Here is an 18,850-nt window from a genome sequence, read left to right on the forward strand (position 1 = left end):
AGAGATAGCAGATCAGTAGCTTGTGGATCCCCTCCCAAGCTCCTTACTATCATACGCCATGCCTCTCTCAGTGGACCCAAAAGCGCACTGCTCCTCAGATGGCTGGTGATGAAAGACTGATCCTCGTGTAAAAGAGAGAGCAGGATATAAGGAGCAAAGTAGGCTGTCTCGAGACCCAGGGGAGTGAAACAGCTAGAAGAGTAGAGACAATCCCGAACATATAAAGCTTCATATTGGGCAAGCCTAACCCACCCTGAGTCCAATTACCCATCAGATATTGACAACACAGCTTTGACTTCTTCCTGGCCCAACAAAAACGCATAGCAAGCCGCTTAAAATGCCGTATATCTCTCTGTAACAATCGCAGTGGTAGCGTTTGAAGCAAATACAGCCATCTGGGAAGCATCACCATCCAAATGAGACTAATATGCCCTACTAAGGGTAAAGGCAGCGCCTGCCAGTGCTCCAGCTGCTGTTCCGTTTTAAGCAACATCCAAGTGAAATTGAGGAGGTACAGATCAGCCACAGCAGGAGTAAGAAGAATACATGGATACTTAAAGGACCGATCTGCCCACCAGAGCGGAAACGGCCCAGGCCAAGAAAGCTTGATATCTGGAGATGTAGCCAAAGCCTCAGATTTGTCCAGATTCAATCGGAATTCCGCAAAATCTCTGAATTCACCAAAGGTCTCCAAGAGTGCAGTTAGAAGCACCAAAAGGTCATCAGCAAAGGCCGCCACCTTGAAGCTGTCCCCGCTGAAGACAACCCCTTGAATGTCAGGGTTAGAATGAATATCACAAATATGGGGATCTAGATATAAGACAAATAGAAGAGGTGACAATGGGCACCCCTGCCTGGTCCCATGGCCAATCAAAAAATCCGTAGAGAATTGTCCATTAACCATTACCCTTGCTTGAGGTGAAGAATACAAAGTCTTGACTGCTGCCACGAACTGCCCCATAAAACCATATGCTTCCAGGGCAGCGAATAAAAATTCCCACAGGACCTGGTCAAAGGCCTTCTCAGCATCGAAACTAACAAGTATAGAAGGCATTTGACTTGTATTCACAAACTCTAAGGAGACCAGAATACTGCTAAGATTTTTAGCCACAGAGCGGCCCTGAACAAAACCTACCTGTGACTCATGGATGAGAAAAGGTAGCACACGACCCATATGATTAGCCAAGATTTTTGCAAAATTTTCACCTTATGATTTAAAAGGAATTAACCTATATTTGATCACCTGTTTAGCTTAATTTAAACACTGTGGAGTTTTTTTTGAGCTAGATGATGTTGCTCTGGGCTCACAACTTATAGTCTGATGATTTCGGGCTGGCTGGGTGGCGTTACTGAAGCTTTTTTCTCCACATATATTAACACTGATTAAAGTCAGTAGGGTGATGTTTTTTTTTCCTACATCCACTGGTATACACAGCAGGTGTGAAGCTGTATTTTTGATTTTCTAATTAAATTTTAACTGCCAGACCCTCGACCAGGGTATCCACTGTATTGGCTATTTTCGTGTCATCCGCAAAAAGGCACACCTTTCCTTCCAAACCTTCAGCAATATCTCCCACAAATATATTAAACAGAATAGGCCCCAGCACCGACCCCTGAAGAACTCCACTGCTCACCTTCCTTTCCTCCGAGCAGATTCCATTTACCACCACCCTCTGCCACCTGTCGGTCAACCAGTTTCTTATCCAGTTCACCACTTTCGGTCCTAAGTTCAACCCTTTCAGCTTATTCATGAAACAGAAATATATTACTAGTTCCTTGGTACACTTCGTCTCCAAATTCTTACAAAAACAATCAGCCAGTATTTTGAGCATGCACCCAAGTCTGTAATTGCAGTGGTATACAGAATTCCCGTTGCTCAGTATGAGAGAACTGTGCTTTAACCTGAAAAAGAACAGCATTGTTGTAATGCTGTGTCTTTTCTGCAAGGAGCCTGTGCTTCTTCACATAAGAAGGAAAGAAAAGGGCTATGAGAAAATACTCCAGAGTTCCAGTGCTTCCTTGGTTCCTTGTCTTAACTTTTCAAAGCTGTGAGGCTGTCTTTGTTTCTGTCCTACTGCTGCACAACATCCCCTTATACATGGCACCCAAAATCGGGCGCAGATTCAAGATGTATGCCCAACTAAATTGACTAATGAGACAATTAGTACCAATACTTGGGCTAATTGGCACCAATTTGAATTTGCATGCACATCTTGCTACCCACTGTTCTATAACAACCTGCATCTAAATCTCATAGTGCAAGCGTTGGGCTTACTGTCACTTTGTAAAAGGGCCCCTCAATTAGGATATTGGGTAGACAGATTGGAAATCATAATTGTGATCGATTACTGTTATCTTTTCCATCAGTTAGGGGTATAAAGTATAAACGGGTACATCAAAGATCCTATTTTTATTGTGTGTCTGAGGCTTGGAATCTATTACTACTACTACTACTACTACTATTAACATTTCTAGAGCGCAACCACTAGACATTCTCTTAACCTCTCCTTATGCAGTTTTTCAGAAGAGAGTTAAGGTGTTCTTCTTTGAAAAATTGTAAACATTAGAATAATGTATGTCTACATTTTTGTGAGAGCTATTCTGTTGTGTGTATTATAAATTTATGTAACCTGCTTTGAACCTGGGGGATATAAATCTCTGGCATAGCATAGATAGTGTAATGAGGCACTTTCCAAAACAGCCCACCTCACGTAAAGTGTGTGGGTGCTTTGCACACTTCTTAATCCTGCAAAAAGCACACCCTTAGGAATATCTGGATTAGTTTGTAGAGCAATTTAACCAGGCAGGAGAAGCTGAATATTAGCTCTGCCCACTACGGCACTCTCTGGATAGTGCCTAAGTTCGAGGGTGGGGTCGAGGTAGACTTGGAAGTTATCTGGACACTACCGGTATTGAACTCTGGTTCCCGAAATAACTAGAGGGGTAGGAAGAACCACATAAACCCCCAGATTCTATATAGCGCTTCTGAAATCATGGGTGCAAATCCAGTCGTATTCTGGATTTATGCGCGCAACTTAATTACTTAACAAACTAGTCAGTGCTGATAATTGCCACTTAACAAGCAATTATTGATACTAATTGGCATTAATTAGAATTTACACGCACAACTTCCTAGGCGTATTCTGTAAAGTGGTGCATGTAAATTCTAACACGTGGCCATGGGCATGGAATGGGTGGACCATGGGCATTCTGAAAATCTACATGCACGGATATAGAATACACCTGCTCCGCACCTAACTTGGGTGCCGGTGTTTACACCAAGTTTTACTTGGCATAAATGGACATGCCTAGAGTTAGGCACAGGCATGGCCACTAGGCATATTCTATAAACTGGCTAGGAACATAAACCGTGCCTAAATCTAGGTGCGGTTTACAGAATACGCCTAGGTGGAAATATTTTTGGCACTGATTTTTCAGGTGCCATATATAGAATCCAGTCCTAAATGCAGGCCTAATTATGCCAGGTTAGTTAACTGATACTCTGTGCCAGTATTCAGCCAGACCTGATTAATACCAGCACTTCAAGAAGAATCCATGTTATGCTCTGTGTCAGATTCTTAGGTAAAAATGAAATATAATTATGGACCACAGAAAATGCTTTAATGGGTAGAATATTGTGGCCATAGCACAGCATGTGAAAATGTGCCTTCACTTATTGTTTTTTTTCAAATTTTTATTCTTTATTATTTCTGCTGCAAAAATTGAAATTGTTATTCCTATTCTTTCAGGTACTACCCCAGTGGGGATGCATTTGCATCTGGTTCAGATGACGCCACTGTAAGTTTCCTAGAAAATCTTTGCATTTATCAGTTTTGGAAAGTCAACATAATTTACGAGTGAGGGAGTTTCTGTAGCTTTACCAGCCTGAGGAACTTCTAGGTACTTTCCTCTTTGACCTCTTTGAAAAATAACCTTTTACCAGCAGCCTTCTTCATTTGAGAACAGACACTCTCCTACTCCTCATTGTGGCCAGCTGTAACTGGTTAAAAGTAATAATGACAATATCAACAACATACAGAGGTTTTTGTGTACAGCAGCCATTGGAACTTGTCGCGTTTCATCATTGAGGTGGTTTCATGCTAATTTCTGAACCTGTTTGGATAAAAGACTCGAAATAGAAGCTGTACTAAGCCTTTGAATTACCAGGGAGAGACCAGATAGAATTTATAACACACTTACAACGTAATTTTTTGCCTCTCGTAATTGTGGGAAAATTTCAGAAAATATGATTTAAAAAAAAAAAATCTTTATTTGTATTGTTTTTTTAATAATACAGAGTGAAAAAAGCAACTATCAAAGAGGCTGCTGCTTACTAAAAAATTGCATAAACAAAACCCACATAAATATGAAAATTAAAACTTAAACCCCAGTGACATATGTTAATATAAATAACGGTTGGAGAAAATATGAATTTTTGGACTGTATAACAGTCCCAAACTATTCTACCTCAACTTGTAAAAAAGAATTATTTTTAACCAGTGAGCTTAGAGGCTTCCATCATTGATATTTTTCTGCAATGAGATTGTTCTTTTGTGCAATAACCTTCAATTATACCATCTTGGGCCAAGAATTTTGAGGCTGTCTTGATGGGAGGATTGCCTGCAGAAGTCTAAATTAGATGCCTCAGGGTTTAAGGGAAAACCCCCATTATTCCTGCTACTTTCTCACCACTGCTTGTAATTGCTTCAGTTTTCCCCAGAGTCGCACTACTGCCTCTAATAGTTGTGATTTTCCCTCCTCCTCCTCCTTTTTGATGAAATTAATATCAAAGTATCTACAGCATCAGTCCCCCTTATCTGAGTTTTTCATTATCTGGTTCTACCCTATAATCTCTACCCTATCTGGAAATGAGGAGACCTAGACCAGTGTGCTACATGATATTGGAGGTGGTGGGCGGGGAATTGGGAAGTATCCAGTTCAGGGGCTGGTGAAAACTATCTTGCATCCCTCGTGATAGCGAACTAATCTGTAAGTCCCTGCATTGGTTATATGTTCACCTTAGGGTGCATGTTTATTTTTCTTTTGTGTTTGACCATTCTACTAATAACATAATGCAAAAACTCACTCATGTTAGACCCAACTGACCAAAAATGTTGTGCCTCCCACAGGGTTGCTGGAAGGGGTTGCAAAAGGGGACTGCCCCTTTGGTTGTATGTTGTTGGTTCCTAGCTCTTAATGACCACTTGCAGAAACCTATCAATAATATCACTAGGAAATGAATTCAACCCAGCTCTTTCCCATGCAGTTGGCAAGTAATGGGAGTAACCTCAGGCAGATAAAGGTCTGGTAGACTTTCCTTTATGGATCGGCATGAGTTTTCATCTCTGCTCCTTTTTAAACTTCCTGACTGGCTTTGCCCTGAATCTGGGCATCTATCCATCTATCTTATCCACAACATCTGCCCCCAACAAGAACATAAGTTGGCTGCTGCCAGCACTTTTTCTTCTGTTGATATTTTATTTGCATTGCAGAACTGGTGCATATTCTCCACGTAGATGCCTTATATATGGGAGATCTATATTAGTAGAGATGTTTGGATTAGTTCCTAGTGAATGGAGATGTGAGAATCAATTTTGAAAAAACACTCGGCTCTTCACTTAGGTTACTAATTTTTAGGCTCCTAAATTTTGAAGAATTTTCAGTCAAAATTAGGAACCTACAGTAAGGTTTGGCTGAAAATGTGCCTGAATATGGACAGCTATCTTTATTCCCTGCCCTAAATTCACTCCTGTACCTGCCCATGTTCTAATTTCTTAAATTTAGGAGCCTACTGAAAATAAGCACTTAACTTTAACAAGAGAGATGTAGTGCATTTTTAGAGATGCTAATTTAGGCACATGGAACAGTGGTTTCCTGACTTGTTTTTTTTTTTTTTTTTTTTACTAAGCTGCAGGAAAAAGGGCCCTGCGCTAGTGACGGGCTGTTTTTTTCCGCAGCTGGTAAAAGCACCACCCCATGCAGCGGGGAGCCTTTACCTCCACCCAATGAGGTGGCAATAAGGGCTCCCACGCTAACCTGGCAGTATCCGATTACCACCTAGTTAGCGCCGTGGAAGCCATTTTCGTGGGTTTTCTTTGGCGCGCGCTCAGGGCGGGACTACCGGCGGCGGCCATGTTGGGCCGGCGGTAGTCCCGGAAGAGCGAATGGTAAGCCCGCATTGGGCTTACTCCCGCTCTGTAAAATGGCTCTTGGTGTGAAGAAACAGTGTTTTAAGCCTGTAAAATGTATTTCCTGCATTGATTATGTGCTGAAGTGTATTTCTCCTATCTGGCCAGCAGATGGTGCATCTTTATGCTTAAAGCTGTTTACAGAGGACTGACTTCTCTTTCTTTTAGTTGGCACATAGATAATAGGAAGTACCTGTAGTCAAGGTTGCCAGATGGGCGGTTTTCCCACTCAACTGGGTGGTTTTCTGCGACCCGCTGCGGGAAATTTCTGACCGCTGCGGGTTGCGCTTTTTTGGGCTGCTTTTTTCCTGGGCGGTTTTTTTTTCTCCGCCGGCGCTGCGGTTTGGGGGCGCGGTTAGTGATGTTGGGGGCGTGGTTAGTGACATTGGGGGATGGTTAGTGACAGCGGTGGCGGGGCTGGTGAAGTCGGGGGAGGGGCTGGTGATGGCGGGGGTGGAGCTGATGACAGCGGGGACTGGGTTGATGACTGTGGGGGCGGGGTGTGAAATTTTGGGCGGGTTTTGACACTGGTTAATTGGCAACACTGCCTGTAGTGATGTAACCAGTTTTTATTTGAAACTTGATTATTCTGGGCTCTGATTATCCTGGAGTTTGTAATTATCCAGCAGATGCTGGTTGTTGCTTCAGTCTTAGCCGGGGACGAAAGAGAGACACATTTCTTTGCTGAGGCTTGGTGAATTCTATGTCCTGACCTTCTCAGGTACTGTTTGGACAGTGTATATAGATGTTTAGTTAGTGTTATAATTGATCTATTTATCAGTTACCTGTTATTGTTTGCTGATTGCACATTTTTTGTTCATTGTTCCAGTGTGACAATAAACCTGTTTAGCTTGTTGACTCTATTGTCTGGACTGATAAAGAATCCTGGTGGTTTGTTTGTTGGGTCTGTGAGTGCTTTCTGGGAACTGTGGGACCACTGGGAGTGTGGCTTCAGTAATGTACAAATCACTGGGGATAATTTGAGAGCGGGAGACTCGCCCAGAGGCATTGTGACCCGTCGGTGAGAAGAGGGTGCTAGTGTAGAGCACAAGCGGCAGGTGCAGGCAGACTTGAGCTGTGCTGGGGATAGACCCTGTAAGTGGCCGCGGGGTAACCCCAGGCGGGTGGCTAGGTGATTTAACACCAGCCTGTTAGGTTTTCAAGATCTCTCTCATGCATATTTATTAAGGATATCTGCGTGTACTACTGCCACTTAATGCAAATCTGTCTTCCTATTTGCATATTTATCGATCAACATTCAAGCTCCGTGGGCAGTGTTTCATTTAAAGGCTGACCATGGCATTGGAAGTTACACCCAAATATTCAGCACCAACTGCTACCCAGATCATCCAGTTATAACGGAGAAAGCTGCGATTATCTGGATAATGGTGATGTTCAGCGCCATTACTCAGATAACCATTGAATAATTTAGGGCAGCTGAATATCATCGGTCTCTGGACAACTCCTGAATCTGCCCAAGCTCCAACACCGGACTACCCTGGCACTGTCTGGACAGCACTGAAGTAGTCTGCAGAGATTATCAGCAGCATGATCCGGATGATGGTGCTGAAAATCTGGGTATGGCCCCAGTCAACAGTATTTATCAGTGTGCACAGTATGTGAGTACATCTGTTGAGTATCTGGCATATTCATAGAGGCTTTAAGTAGTTCTTTAGTTCATAAAGCAGAGAGAGAAATTAGCAGCTATGGAAGGAGAACCCCAGGAAACACTTATTGGCAGGAAGCCATTCTGTAGAACTCCTGGAAATGATTTTAAATAGGAGAACTTCAATTCTCCGAGGACAAGCAGGCTGCTTGTTCTCACGACTGGGTGACGTCCGCGGCAGCCCCCACCAACCGGAAGAAGCTTCGCGGGCGGTCCGCACACAGGGCACGCCCACCACGCATGCGCGGCCGTCTTCCCGCCCGTGCGCGACCGTTCCCGCCAGTCTTGTTCAGCCCCGAAAAACCGTCGCGTTTTCGCGAATTTTCTTAGTTTTTTTGTTTGTTTCTGGGCGCGTTCCGGACCCTTTTCTTTTTCTTCAAAAAAAAAAAAAAAAAAAAAGTGTGAACGCGCTTGTTTTCCCTCGTTTTCTAGCGGGGGCGTCGCGTTGCGGCATTGTGGCTGCGCGGTCGATTTATTTTTCGAGGTGTGATTTACCGCCACCATCGACGACTTTAATTTCGCCGACGCGATTTTTCCGTCGATGTCCTCGAAGGTCCCGAGTGGATTTAAGAAGTGTGGTCGGTGCGGCCGGCCTATCTCGCAGACCGACACCCACGCTTGGTGCCTCCAGTGCCTCGGGCCGGAGCACAATATCAAGTCGTGTTCTTTGTGTCTTGGTCTCCGGAAACGGACTCAGGTTGCGAGGCAAGTTCTACGGGACCGTCTTTTCGGAACTTGCGCCGGCCCCTCGACGTCGACCTCGACGGCATCGGTATCGACGGCCGGTTCTTCGGTACCGGTATCGATGCCCGCGAAATCGGCACCGATGGCATCGACCCCAGGAGCACAGGTCCCGTCGGCCCGCCGGACCTCCGGTGAGGGTAGGGGTGAGAGGCCGCGTGGGCAATCGGCCCCGGTCACTCCTTCGGCCCATGGCCCTCGGGACCGAACCCTGTCTGACCCGGTTCCTCGAGACCGAGGGGGATCGACCTCCTCCTCCTCCATTCCACCTGGCACCGATGACGGGCACCGCAAGAAATCTAAGAAGCACCGTCATCGGTCGCCTTCGATGCATCCGGCTCTTGGTACCAGCGAGGAGTCGACGCCGAAGCGTCCGCGTCGAGAGGAGAGATCCCCTTCGGTAGTGGAGGTACCGACGCGTCAGGGTCCCAGCACTTCGGTGCAGTCTCCTGGACCCGAGCAGCTTCCGGCACCGACACCTCTACCGGCCCCCCCGTCTTTCCCGGCAGCGGGCCTGGATGAGTGCCTCCGAGCCATCCTTCCGGGGATCCTGGAAGGGCTGATGCGCCAGGCTGTGCCGGCGCCGGGGGGTGCTTGCGCCCTCGGCGCCGTTGACTGTGGCGCCGGCGAGCTCTAGCCCGGTGCCGAGGCCGTCGACACCGCCGCCACTTGCGGCGCCGGTCTCGACCGCCACGCAGGTGGAGTCCCCGTCGATGGAGGGAGCTTCGTCCCCGCCGGCGCGGGAGTCCACCGCTCGACGACACCGAGGCCTCGGTGCCTCGATGTCGAGCCGGGCCCGGTTAAGGACTCAGCTACATGAGCTTATGTCCGATACCGAGGAAGAGGCCTCGTGGGGGGAAGAGGAAGACCCCAGATATTTCTCCTCAGAGGAGTCTGCGGGTCTTCCCTCGGACCCCACGCCTTCACCAGAGAGGAAGCTCTCGCCTCCTGAGAGCCTCTCTTTTGCCTCCTTTGTAAGGGACATGTCTATTTGCATTCCCTTCCCCGTGGTCTCTGTGGATGAGCCGAGGGCTGAGATGCTCGAGGTCCTCGACTATCCATCACCATCTAGAGAGTCCTCCACGGTGCCGTTGCACAATGTCCTCAAAGAGACACTGCTTCGGAACTGGATGAGACCATTATCTAATCCCACCATTCCCAAGAAAGCAGAGTCCCAGTACAGAATCCACTCGGACCCAGAGTTAATGCGGCCCCAATTGCCCCATGACTCGGCGGTCGTGGATTCTGCTCTCAAGAGGGCACAGAGTTCGAGGGATACCGCCTCGGCGCCCCCGGGGCGGGAGTCTCGCACTCTGGACTCGTTTGGGAGGAAGGCCTACCAATCTTCCATGCTCGTGACCCGCATCCAATCTTACCAGCTCTACACGAGCATCCACATGCGGAACACTGTGAAGCAACTGGCGGACCTGGTTGATAAGCTCCCGCCAGAGCAGTCCAGGCCTTATCAGGAGGTGGTCAGGCAGCTGAAGGCGTGCAGAAAGTTCCTGTCCAGGGGTATCTATGACACCTGTGACGTGGCATCTCGTGCTGCGGCCCAAGGTATAGTGATGCGCAGGCTCTCATGGCTGCGTGCCTCTGACCTGGACAACCGCACCCAGCAGAGACTGGCCGACGTCCCTTGCCGGGGGGATAATATCTTTGGTGAGAAGGTCGAGCAGCTGATGGACCAACTGCATCAGCGGGAAACCGCCCTCGACAAGCTCTCCCACCGGGCGCCTTCAGCACCCACCTCAGCAGGTTGACGTTTTTCCCGGGCCCGGCAGGCTGTACCCTATTCTTTTGCCAAGCGTAGGTACACCCAGCCGGCCCGAAGGCCTCGTCAGGCACAGGGACAGCCCCAGCGCGCTCGTTCTCGTCAACAGCGTGCGCCTAAGCAGCCCCCTGCGCCTCCACAGCAAAAGCCGGGGATGCTTTGTAGCGCTATAGAAATGCTAAATAGTAGTAGTAGTAGTAGTAGTGTGTGTTAGGAACTTGTCAGTTACAGCCTCTATGTTTACATTAAGAAAAGGCAAAACAGGAGAAATAGAGATACAGAAAATTATGGCAACATAATACACAGAAAGCAAAGCATTACCTTTGTTACATATTACACTATATAAAAGAACACATCAGATTTACATACTTTCTCCTCATTATTGCATCAGTGGAAATTACATAAGTACACAAGTACATGTCACACTGGGAAAAGACCAAGAGGCATATTTTCAAAGCACTTAGCCTCCCAAAGTTCCATAGAAACCTATGGAACTTAGCCTCCCAAAGTGCTTTGAAAATATGCCTCCAAGGGTCCACCGAGCCCAGCATCCTGTCCACGACAGCGGCCAATCCAGGCCAAGGGCACCTGGCAAGCTTCCCAAACGAACAAACATTCTATACATGTTATTCCTGGAATTGTGGATTTTTCCCAAGTCCATTTAGTAGTGGTTTATGGACTTGTCCTTTAGGAAACCGTCTAACCCCTTTTTAAAATCTGCCAAGCTAACCGCCTTCACCACGTTTTCTGGCAACGAATTCCAGAGTTTAATTATGCGTTGGGTGAAGAAAAAGTTTCTCCAATTTGTTTTACATTTACTACACTGTAGTTTCATTGCATGCCCCCTAGTCCTAGTATTTTTGGAAAGCGTGAACAGACGCTTCACATCCACCTGTTCCACTCCACTCATTATTTTATATACCTCTATCATGTCTCCCCTCAGCCGTCTCTTCTCCAAGCTGAAAAGCACTAGCCTCCTTAGTCTTTCTTCATAGGGAAGTCATCTTATCCCCGCTATCATTTTAGTTGCCCTTCGCTGCACCTTTTCCAATTCTACTATATCTTTCTTCAGATGCGGCGACCAGAATCGAACACAATACTCAAGGTGCGGTCGCACCATGGAGCGATACAACGGCATTATAACATCCTCACACCTGTTTTCCATACCTTTCCTAATAATACCCAACATTCTATTCGCTTTCCTAGCCGCAGCAGCACACTGAGTAGAAGGTTTCAGTGTATTATCGATGACGACACCCAGATCCCTTTCTTGGTCCGTAACTCCTAACGTGGAACCTTGCATGATGTAGCTATAATTCAGGTTCTTTTTTCCCACATGCATCACCTTGCACTTGCTCACATTAAACGTCATCTGCCATTTAGCCGCCCAGTCTCCCAGTCTCGTAAGGTCCTTCTGTAATTTTTCACAACGACTTTGAATAACATCAGTAAATTTAGTTATGCCTATATTTGGTGACATCTGTACATTTGATCTGATACTGTTTGGAAGTTAGTGGAATCACCTTAAAATTTGTGGAGGACGACTGTGCCAGTGGTTAGGTATGGGAACGAGGGATCTACACACAGAAATGCACAAAAAAACAAAAAAAGTAATTGGCGCCTTAATTGCCACTTACACCCTTGTCCTAAGCGTTAATCTATAAGGGCATGCATAAGTGACATCAAGCACATCTGTGAGGGGGATGTACACATGGGTGGGGTATGGGTGTGTCTCCCACTGACATTCGCATGTCATGGAAAACTACCAGATATGTGCGTAGCTTGTCACATTTTTGCCAGCCATGACATGTAAGTGGGCGTGCATACATTTTTTTTCATTTCATTTATTACAATTTATATTCCGCTCTTATTCAGAGCAGAGTAGAAACAAATAAAACCTATAAAACAAAGTAATACACTACCAGATAAAATCAAGCCCAGTAATACAATCAACCAAAAGTCCTTCAAAAACTACTGTGCAATTCACAAACCTGCCTGTGCTAACAGATATTGTTTCACAGTTTTTTTTTAAACGCTGCAAAGTTTTCCTGCTTCCTGAGAGCTGTCAGTAACTTAATCCATTGAACAGGCCCTGCAGCACAACAGATTCTCTATCTTGTGCACTCAAGCCTAAAGAGCTGAAAATCAGGCACTTCTAACGTACTCGAGTCCTCAGAGCGAAGTGCTTGATGTGGTCTATGCCAATGAAAACAGTCTGCCAAGTCTAATTAACCAATATCAACACATAATCTGCTCCCGTACTGGTAGCCAATGCAATTTCTTAAAAAAAGGAGTAATATGATCATATTTAGATAACCCATAGAGGATATGTATTGCGGAATTTTGCAGTGATTGGATGCATACTGCAGGCAAACCTACACATCCATTATTGCAATAGTCCAAACCTGATAAAAAAAACATATTCTGCAGTACCTTTTGAAAATCCACCCGAGAAATTAATGGATGTAACTTATTTAGAAGTTGCAACTTAAAGAAGGACTTCTTCACAACCGATTAAATTTGCGACCTAAAGGACAGTGCCGAATCAAAAAGTACCCTCAAATTCTTTACCACATGGGTTACTGGGAGAACATGGATGTGCCAATGCTGGTATGTCCAGAATCTGGGTACCCCAATAATATTATAGAATTGATGCAAACCATAGTGCATTTTAGCACCCATATTTTGGCAAATATTTATAGAACTTCCACCATAGTTTGTGGCCCAGCAGCACTCCAGTCCGAATGATGGTATATCAAGTGTCTGTAAATAAATAAATCTGAAGGGTGAAAATTTAAAAGCATATCTCAGTAACTTTTTGGATCTTTCTTGACCTTGAGCAGCCAATTACTTTTGTTGTTTTTTGCACATTTCTGAGTGTTGTGGCCTTGTTCCCACGTTCTCACATATAATGAGAAAATCTGCTGCCTGTAGCTAAGATGCTCTTATCTTGAAATAACCCTCCCCCTGGTCTCTGTCTCCAACCTTCAAGGCTACAACACTGGCGTGTTTCCCCTCTGATTAGCAGATCCCTGTAACTTTCCATTTTCTGCCAGTACTGTACTCGGAAAGAGGCAGACTTGGTCTGAAAATCCACAAATTCCAGCAGTAGGACAGACTCCAGAACTGCTCATGTCTCTTGGGTTGCTTTTTGTTTTATACTTCTCTGCCACTAAATGGCTCAGTAGAAGATTCTCAGATGAAGAGGACATAACATTAAAAAAAAACCATACTGGTCAGACCAAAGGTCCTTCCAGCCCAGTTTCCTGTTTCTAATAGTGACCAGTCCAGGTCACAAGTACCGGAGAATCCCAAAGAGTAGCAAGATTCCATGCTACTTGACCCCAGAGATAAGCAGTGCCTTTCCCCAGATCTGTCTTAACAGTGGTTTATGAACTTTAAGGGCAATTCTTTTTTTTTTAATTTTTAGAAGTCTTTATTGTACTGATTTAGATACAGGACAAAATATAAACATCTGATAACATTTCCAAATTGTAACGGTAATATTGATACAGAAATAAACAGTGATCTCAATTCGTATCAATTCTAACTGAGATCCTCAAGTAACTTCAACTTTTTCATGTTTATACAGAAACTACTCCCTCCCGACCTAACCCCCCCCCCCGTAACCCCCCGCCCCCCCCTCCCTCCCCCCATACCATACTGTAATACTCCCACCTATAGTCGGTCCAGTGACGTTCCCCCTACTTGGCATTCAGGAATGGTAGCCATATTCTCTCCCACTTAGGCAAGACCTTAGATTTAACTGCAGTCAATCTCTCCATCTCACACACATATCGCAATTTGGTAAGCCAGCGTATCAGTGGTGGCACCAAAGGCGACTTCCAACTCTGAGCCAGATTCACTCTTGCTGTCTGTAAGGCTCCCCTTGTCAGAAGCCATTCATGTTCTCTGAGACCTTCTGGTCGCTGACCCAATATAAATATTAGTGGATGCCACCGTACAGGTCTACCAACCCATTTTTGAAGGCGCGCCTGCACCGCCTTCCAGTACGCTTTTGCCTTAGGACATGTCCACCATATGTGGCCCATTGTACCCACAGCCCCACACTTCCTCCAACACTGTTCGGTAACCTGCGCAAACATATGGTGCAAACGCGCCGGAGTGAGGTACCAGCGAAAGAAAACTTTAATTGCATTCTCTTTCATGGACACTGACCTCGCTGAATGCATAGCCCCCCTTTCCAGCTGTAACCATTTTTCTTCCGTTAAAGTAAAACCTAATTCCTGCTCCCACCTTCTCCTATGTAGCAGTGAAGGCTTTTGGTGGGCGACCAAAGCCGCATATAGAAAGGTGATCATACCCCTTGTACTATGATATTGCACACACACTTCTTCCATTGGGTGCGTTTCCCTCTTAAGACAAGCTACATAATCATGCCCTTTCAAGAAATGTCTTAGTTGAAAATACACATAGTAATCACTTTGCCGCAACCGAAAGTCTTCCTTCAGGGTTTCAAAGGAAATCACGTCTTCTCCTACATGCAACTGGCCCATCATGTCCAATCCGGCTTCCGCCCAGCGCTCTAGGACAGGGTTCCCAATGCTCGGTCCGAACAACGGGTTGTTAGCTATAGGTGCCAGACCCGAGACAGGTGGTTGCCGTTCAATAAACATACGATCCCAATAATAAAAAGTGGCCTGCACAGTCGGAGGAAACCGCTCAACCCGCCCTCTATATTTATTGGGTAGCCACATTAAATTGCCCAGTTTGCGGGACCCCACCATGGATTGTTCCAAGTGCACCCAGAGCTTATGGTCCTCCCCCCTGAACCACTCTACCGCCGACCTAGCCTGAGCAGCCCAGTAGTACCAACACAAATTCGGCACTGAGAGGCCGCCTTGATTTTTACTCCGATACAAGATAGCCCGTGCCAGACGGGGCCTCTTCTGATTCCATATAAAGCGCAACAGGCGATCTTGCAAACTAGACAAATAAGACCGGGGCACCCTCAAGGGGAGGACCTGAAAAAGGTACATTAGCCGAGGTAGGATGTTCATTTTGATCGCCGCTATCCGGCCCAGCCAAGACAGTCCCATATGAGCCCATCTATCCAAATCACTGTAAATCGCCTTCTGTAGTACCGGGTAGTTAACAGAAAATAACTCCGACTGTACCGCAGGAATCTGCACCCCTAGATATTGTATGGATCTGGTTGACCACTTAAAAACAAATGACGTTTGCAGCGTTTCAGACACTCTTAACGGCACTCCCACCGCCATACCTTCTGACTTATTGGCATTAAGCTTATATCCTGAGACTCGCGAATAGTCCTCTATTTCCTTTAATAGATTAGGCAATGAGGTTAACGGATTAGTTAGAGACAATAACATGTCATCCGCAAATAACGCGATTTTATATTCCTGCCCCCTCACCTCAACCCCGGATATGTTCACGTTCTCTCGGATGGCTGCCGCCAGTGGCTCCATTGTCAAGGCAAATAGCAATGGAGACAGCGGACATCCCTGTCGGGTGCCCCTCCCCAGCAAAAACGCACCCGAGTTCCCACCGTTGACCCTAACACACGCCTGTGGTTGAGTGTAAAGTGATTGGATCCAAGATCTAAATAAGGGCCCTATACCAAATCTGTGCAGCACCCTATCCAGGAACCCCCAGTGGACTCGATCGAAGGCCTTCTCCGCGTCCAGTCCCAACAGGACCAACGGACAGGCCCGCGACCGAGCCCAGTGCATCAAGTCCAGGGTTCGACGCACGTTGTCCATGGCCTGTCTCTTCGGCACGAATCCCACCTGGTCCGGGTGGATCAAGGTAGGCAACAACCCCCCTAAACGATTAGCAAGCACCTTAGCCAAGATTTTTACATCCGTGTTCAAAATTGATATGGGACGATAGGATGCACAGTCCGCGCCATCCTTCTGAGGCTTAGGTATTACCGCCACCCAGGCATCTAACATAGTTCTTGGCAATGCCTGCCCGTCTCTAACCGAATTGATAACCAATGTCAAGCAAGGCGCCAGTTCTCGCGCAAACTTCTTGAAAAACTCATTAGTAAAGCCGTCCAGGCCTGGCGCCTTGCCCGTCGGCAAGGCCTTAACAACCTGCAGCACTTCTTTTAATTGCACTGGCTCATCCAGTTCTCTTTTCTGCTTTTCAGATAGCTCAGCCAGCCCTCTGTCAGCTAAGTATTGGTCTATCCCCCCAACCTGCACGGCAGCATCCTCCCTGTATAGAGACTCAAAGAACTGAGCAAACCGCTCTCTAATTTGAGCAGATTTATACAACATTTTCCCATTCACATCTTTCACACGCACAATGTGTCTATCAGCTCTCAGCTTTCTTAATTTCCGAGCCAATAACCTCCCTGGCTTGTTAGTCCCTTCATAGTACACCTGTTTCAATCGTGCATGAACAAACTTCAAGCTCTCCTCATGTAACGCAGTCAATTCCAATCTCACATCTTGCAGCTTGCGGTAGTCTGCCACCCGACCAGATGCCCTGTATTTTATTTCTAGGTCTCCAATTTGCGCCATACATTTCAGCAGGCGCTCTCTGTGGGTCCTGTTTTTGTGACTAGCACACTTAATAAAATGTCCTCGTGCCACCGCTTTAAAAGCATCCCATACCGTGCTCAAGGATGGCCCTGAGTCCATATTGATCTCAAAGTACTCCTTCAAGACCGGAAGGAAACCCGCCACAATCTGAGGATCCTGCAATAAGCAATTGTTAAATGACCACCTGAGGTCTCTTCGCTCCCCCTCTAAAGAGGGAACGACAACCCATGCCGGGGCATGGTCTGAAATTGTAATATGGCCAATGGCGGATTCCCCTCCCCCGTCCGAAAGAGTCTTGTCTAGGAATACATAATCTAGTCTAGAGTAAGACAGGTGTGCTTGAGAATAAAAAGTGTAGTCTCTGCCTCTCGGGTGACATAGTCGCCACCAGTCACACAGACCCATTTCTTCTACTAAATTCCGTAAAGCCCGTGAAATGTTATAATCAGCTTTAGCAGGAGGAGCCGACCTATCCAGTCCAGGTTGCATGGTTGCATTGAAGTCTCCCGCCATGAACACCCTCCCCCGGGAGAAAAGTTGCAATTCCCTGTGAAGGTACTTAAAAAACCTTTCCTGGTGTTCATTAGGGGCGTAAATATTGGCCAAAGTAAACTCCTCCCTCTCAAGCTGCACATGCAGAAAGAGGAAACGCCCCGCTGTGTCTCTCTTCATATGGAGAACCTGTATGTGAACATCCCTATGAAACAGGATAGCAACTCCTCTTTTTTTCCCCCCTTTAACATCAGAGGCACAGTATACTCCCGGATACATTTTGGAAGCCAATAAGCCCTCATGCTTTGGTAACATGTGCGTTTCCTGTAAAAACACCACCTTCGGGCACATTAAGCGTAGCTCACGCTGAAGGGCGTGGCGCTTGTATGGAGAATTAAGCCCTTTGACATTATATGTAAGCACTTTGAAATCAGACATTAAGCTTACTCAATATATCACTCCTATAAAACAAAGCAAGATTAACACTCAGACCCTCATATATCCAAACCCCCATCTCTCCTTCACTGAACCTTCCGCAGATAGTATAACTCTTCATCCTCCCTTCTTTACCCCGTAACACATACATTACCTGATAGAAGACCCCCCCACCCCCCCCTATACTCCCTCCCCCCCTCCCCCTCCCTCCCCTAATTCCACTAGCGAGGATTTTAATCCCCCGTCTAGGAATGTGAAAGGAAGAACCCATTAACCCAATCAGCTACCCAGAATCCCTCCCTCCGCCCCCTCCCCATCCTTACCCCTACTCATCCCTCTATGTTCTCTCCTCTGTATTACAAAACCCTCCCCCATATGAAAATAAATCGCCCTTTTCCCACTTCTCCTTTCATACCTTTCATATTTTCCTTCCCCCTTCACTCTTAATTATATAATTATGTTCAACATAAACAGGTTAACACGACTCTCATCTATAGATCACCGTACAGGATCATACTGTCAATTCAGGTGCCTGTCCGAGTCTTTTTCACCTTGCCCTGGACACGCTGCCATTTTTGCAGCTTGGCTCTCGTTGTCGGATCCAGTTCCGCTGGTGGGCCATCTGTGGTTACCAGCCCCTCGGATCGTAAGGTCTTCCACACTTCCTCCAGGGACCGGGCTCGATACAAATGCCCTCCCGTGGTGAAGCAAAGGGCAAAGGGGAAAGCCCATCTGTAGGGAATTTTATGTTTCGTTAGGGCTTCCAATGCTGGCTTCATCCCTCTCCTCAGTGCCAAGGTGTGTGCCGACAGATCCTGGAAGACTGTAATTTGCGCGTCGTTATACTCAATATGCTGTACTTGGCGCGCTTTCTGCAACACCTGCTCCTTTATGGTGAAAGTGGAAAAACAGACCACTATATCTCGTGGCCTGTTATCCGACCGTCTTCCTAATGCTCTGTGTGCGCGTTCAAAGGTAATGTCCAGAGAGTCTATCAGCTTGCTACAAAGCAACTTTACAA

At 46.4% G+C, this 18,850-nt stretch overlaps 1 protein-coding gene across 1 annotated transcript in view; it reads left to right on the forward strand.

The window, feature by feature from the left end:
* Positions 1–18,850, forward strand: part of GNB5 (G protein subunit beta 5) — a 125,894-nt gene that overhangs the window by 67,969 nt on the left and 39,075 nt on the right. Inside the window, exon 9 of the mRNA XM_030189311.1 lies at positions 3,750–3,798. Within this exon, the coding sequence (XP_030045171.1) occupies positions 3,750–3,798 (49 nt within the window). The remainder of the gene's footprint in view (positions 1–3,749; positions 3,799–18,850) is intronic.

The sequence above is a fragment of the Microcaecilia unicolor genome, chromosome 1 (assembly GCF_901765095.1).
Source record: "Microcaecilia unicolor chromosome 1, aMicUni1.1, whole genome shotgun sequence".
NCBI classification, from domain to species: domain Eukaryota; kingdom Metazoa; phylum Chordata; class Amphibia; order Gymnophiona; family Siphonopidae; genus Microcaecilia; species Microcaecilia unicolor.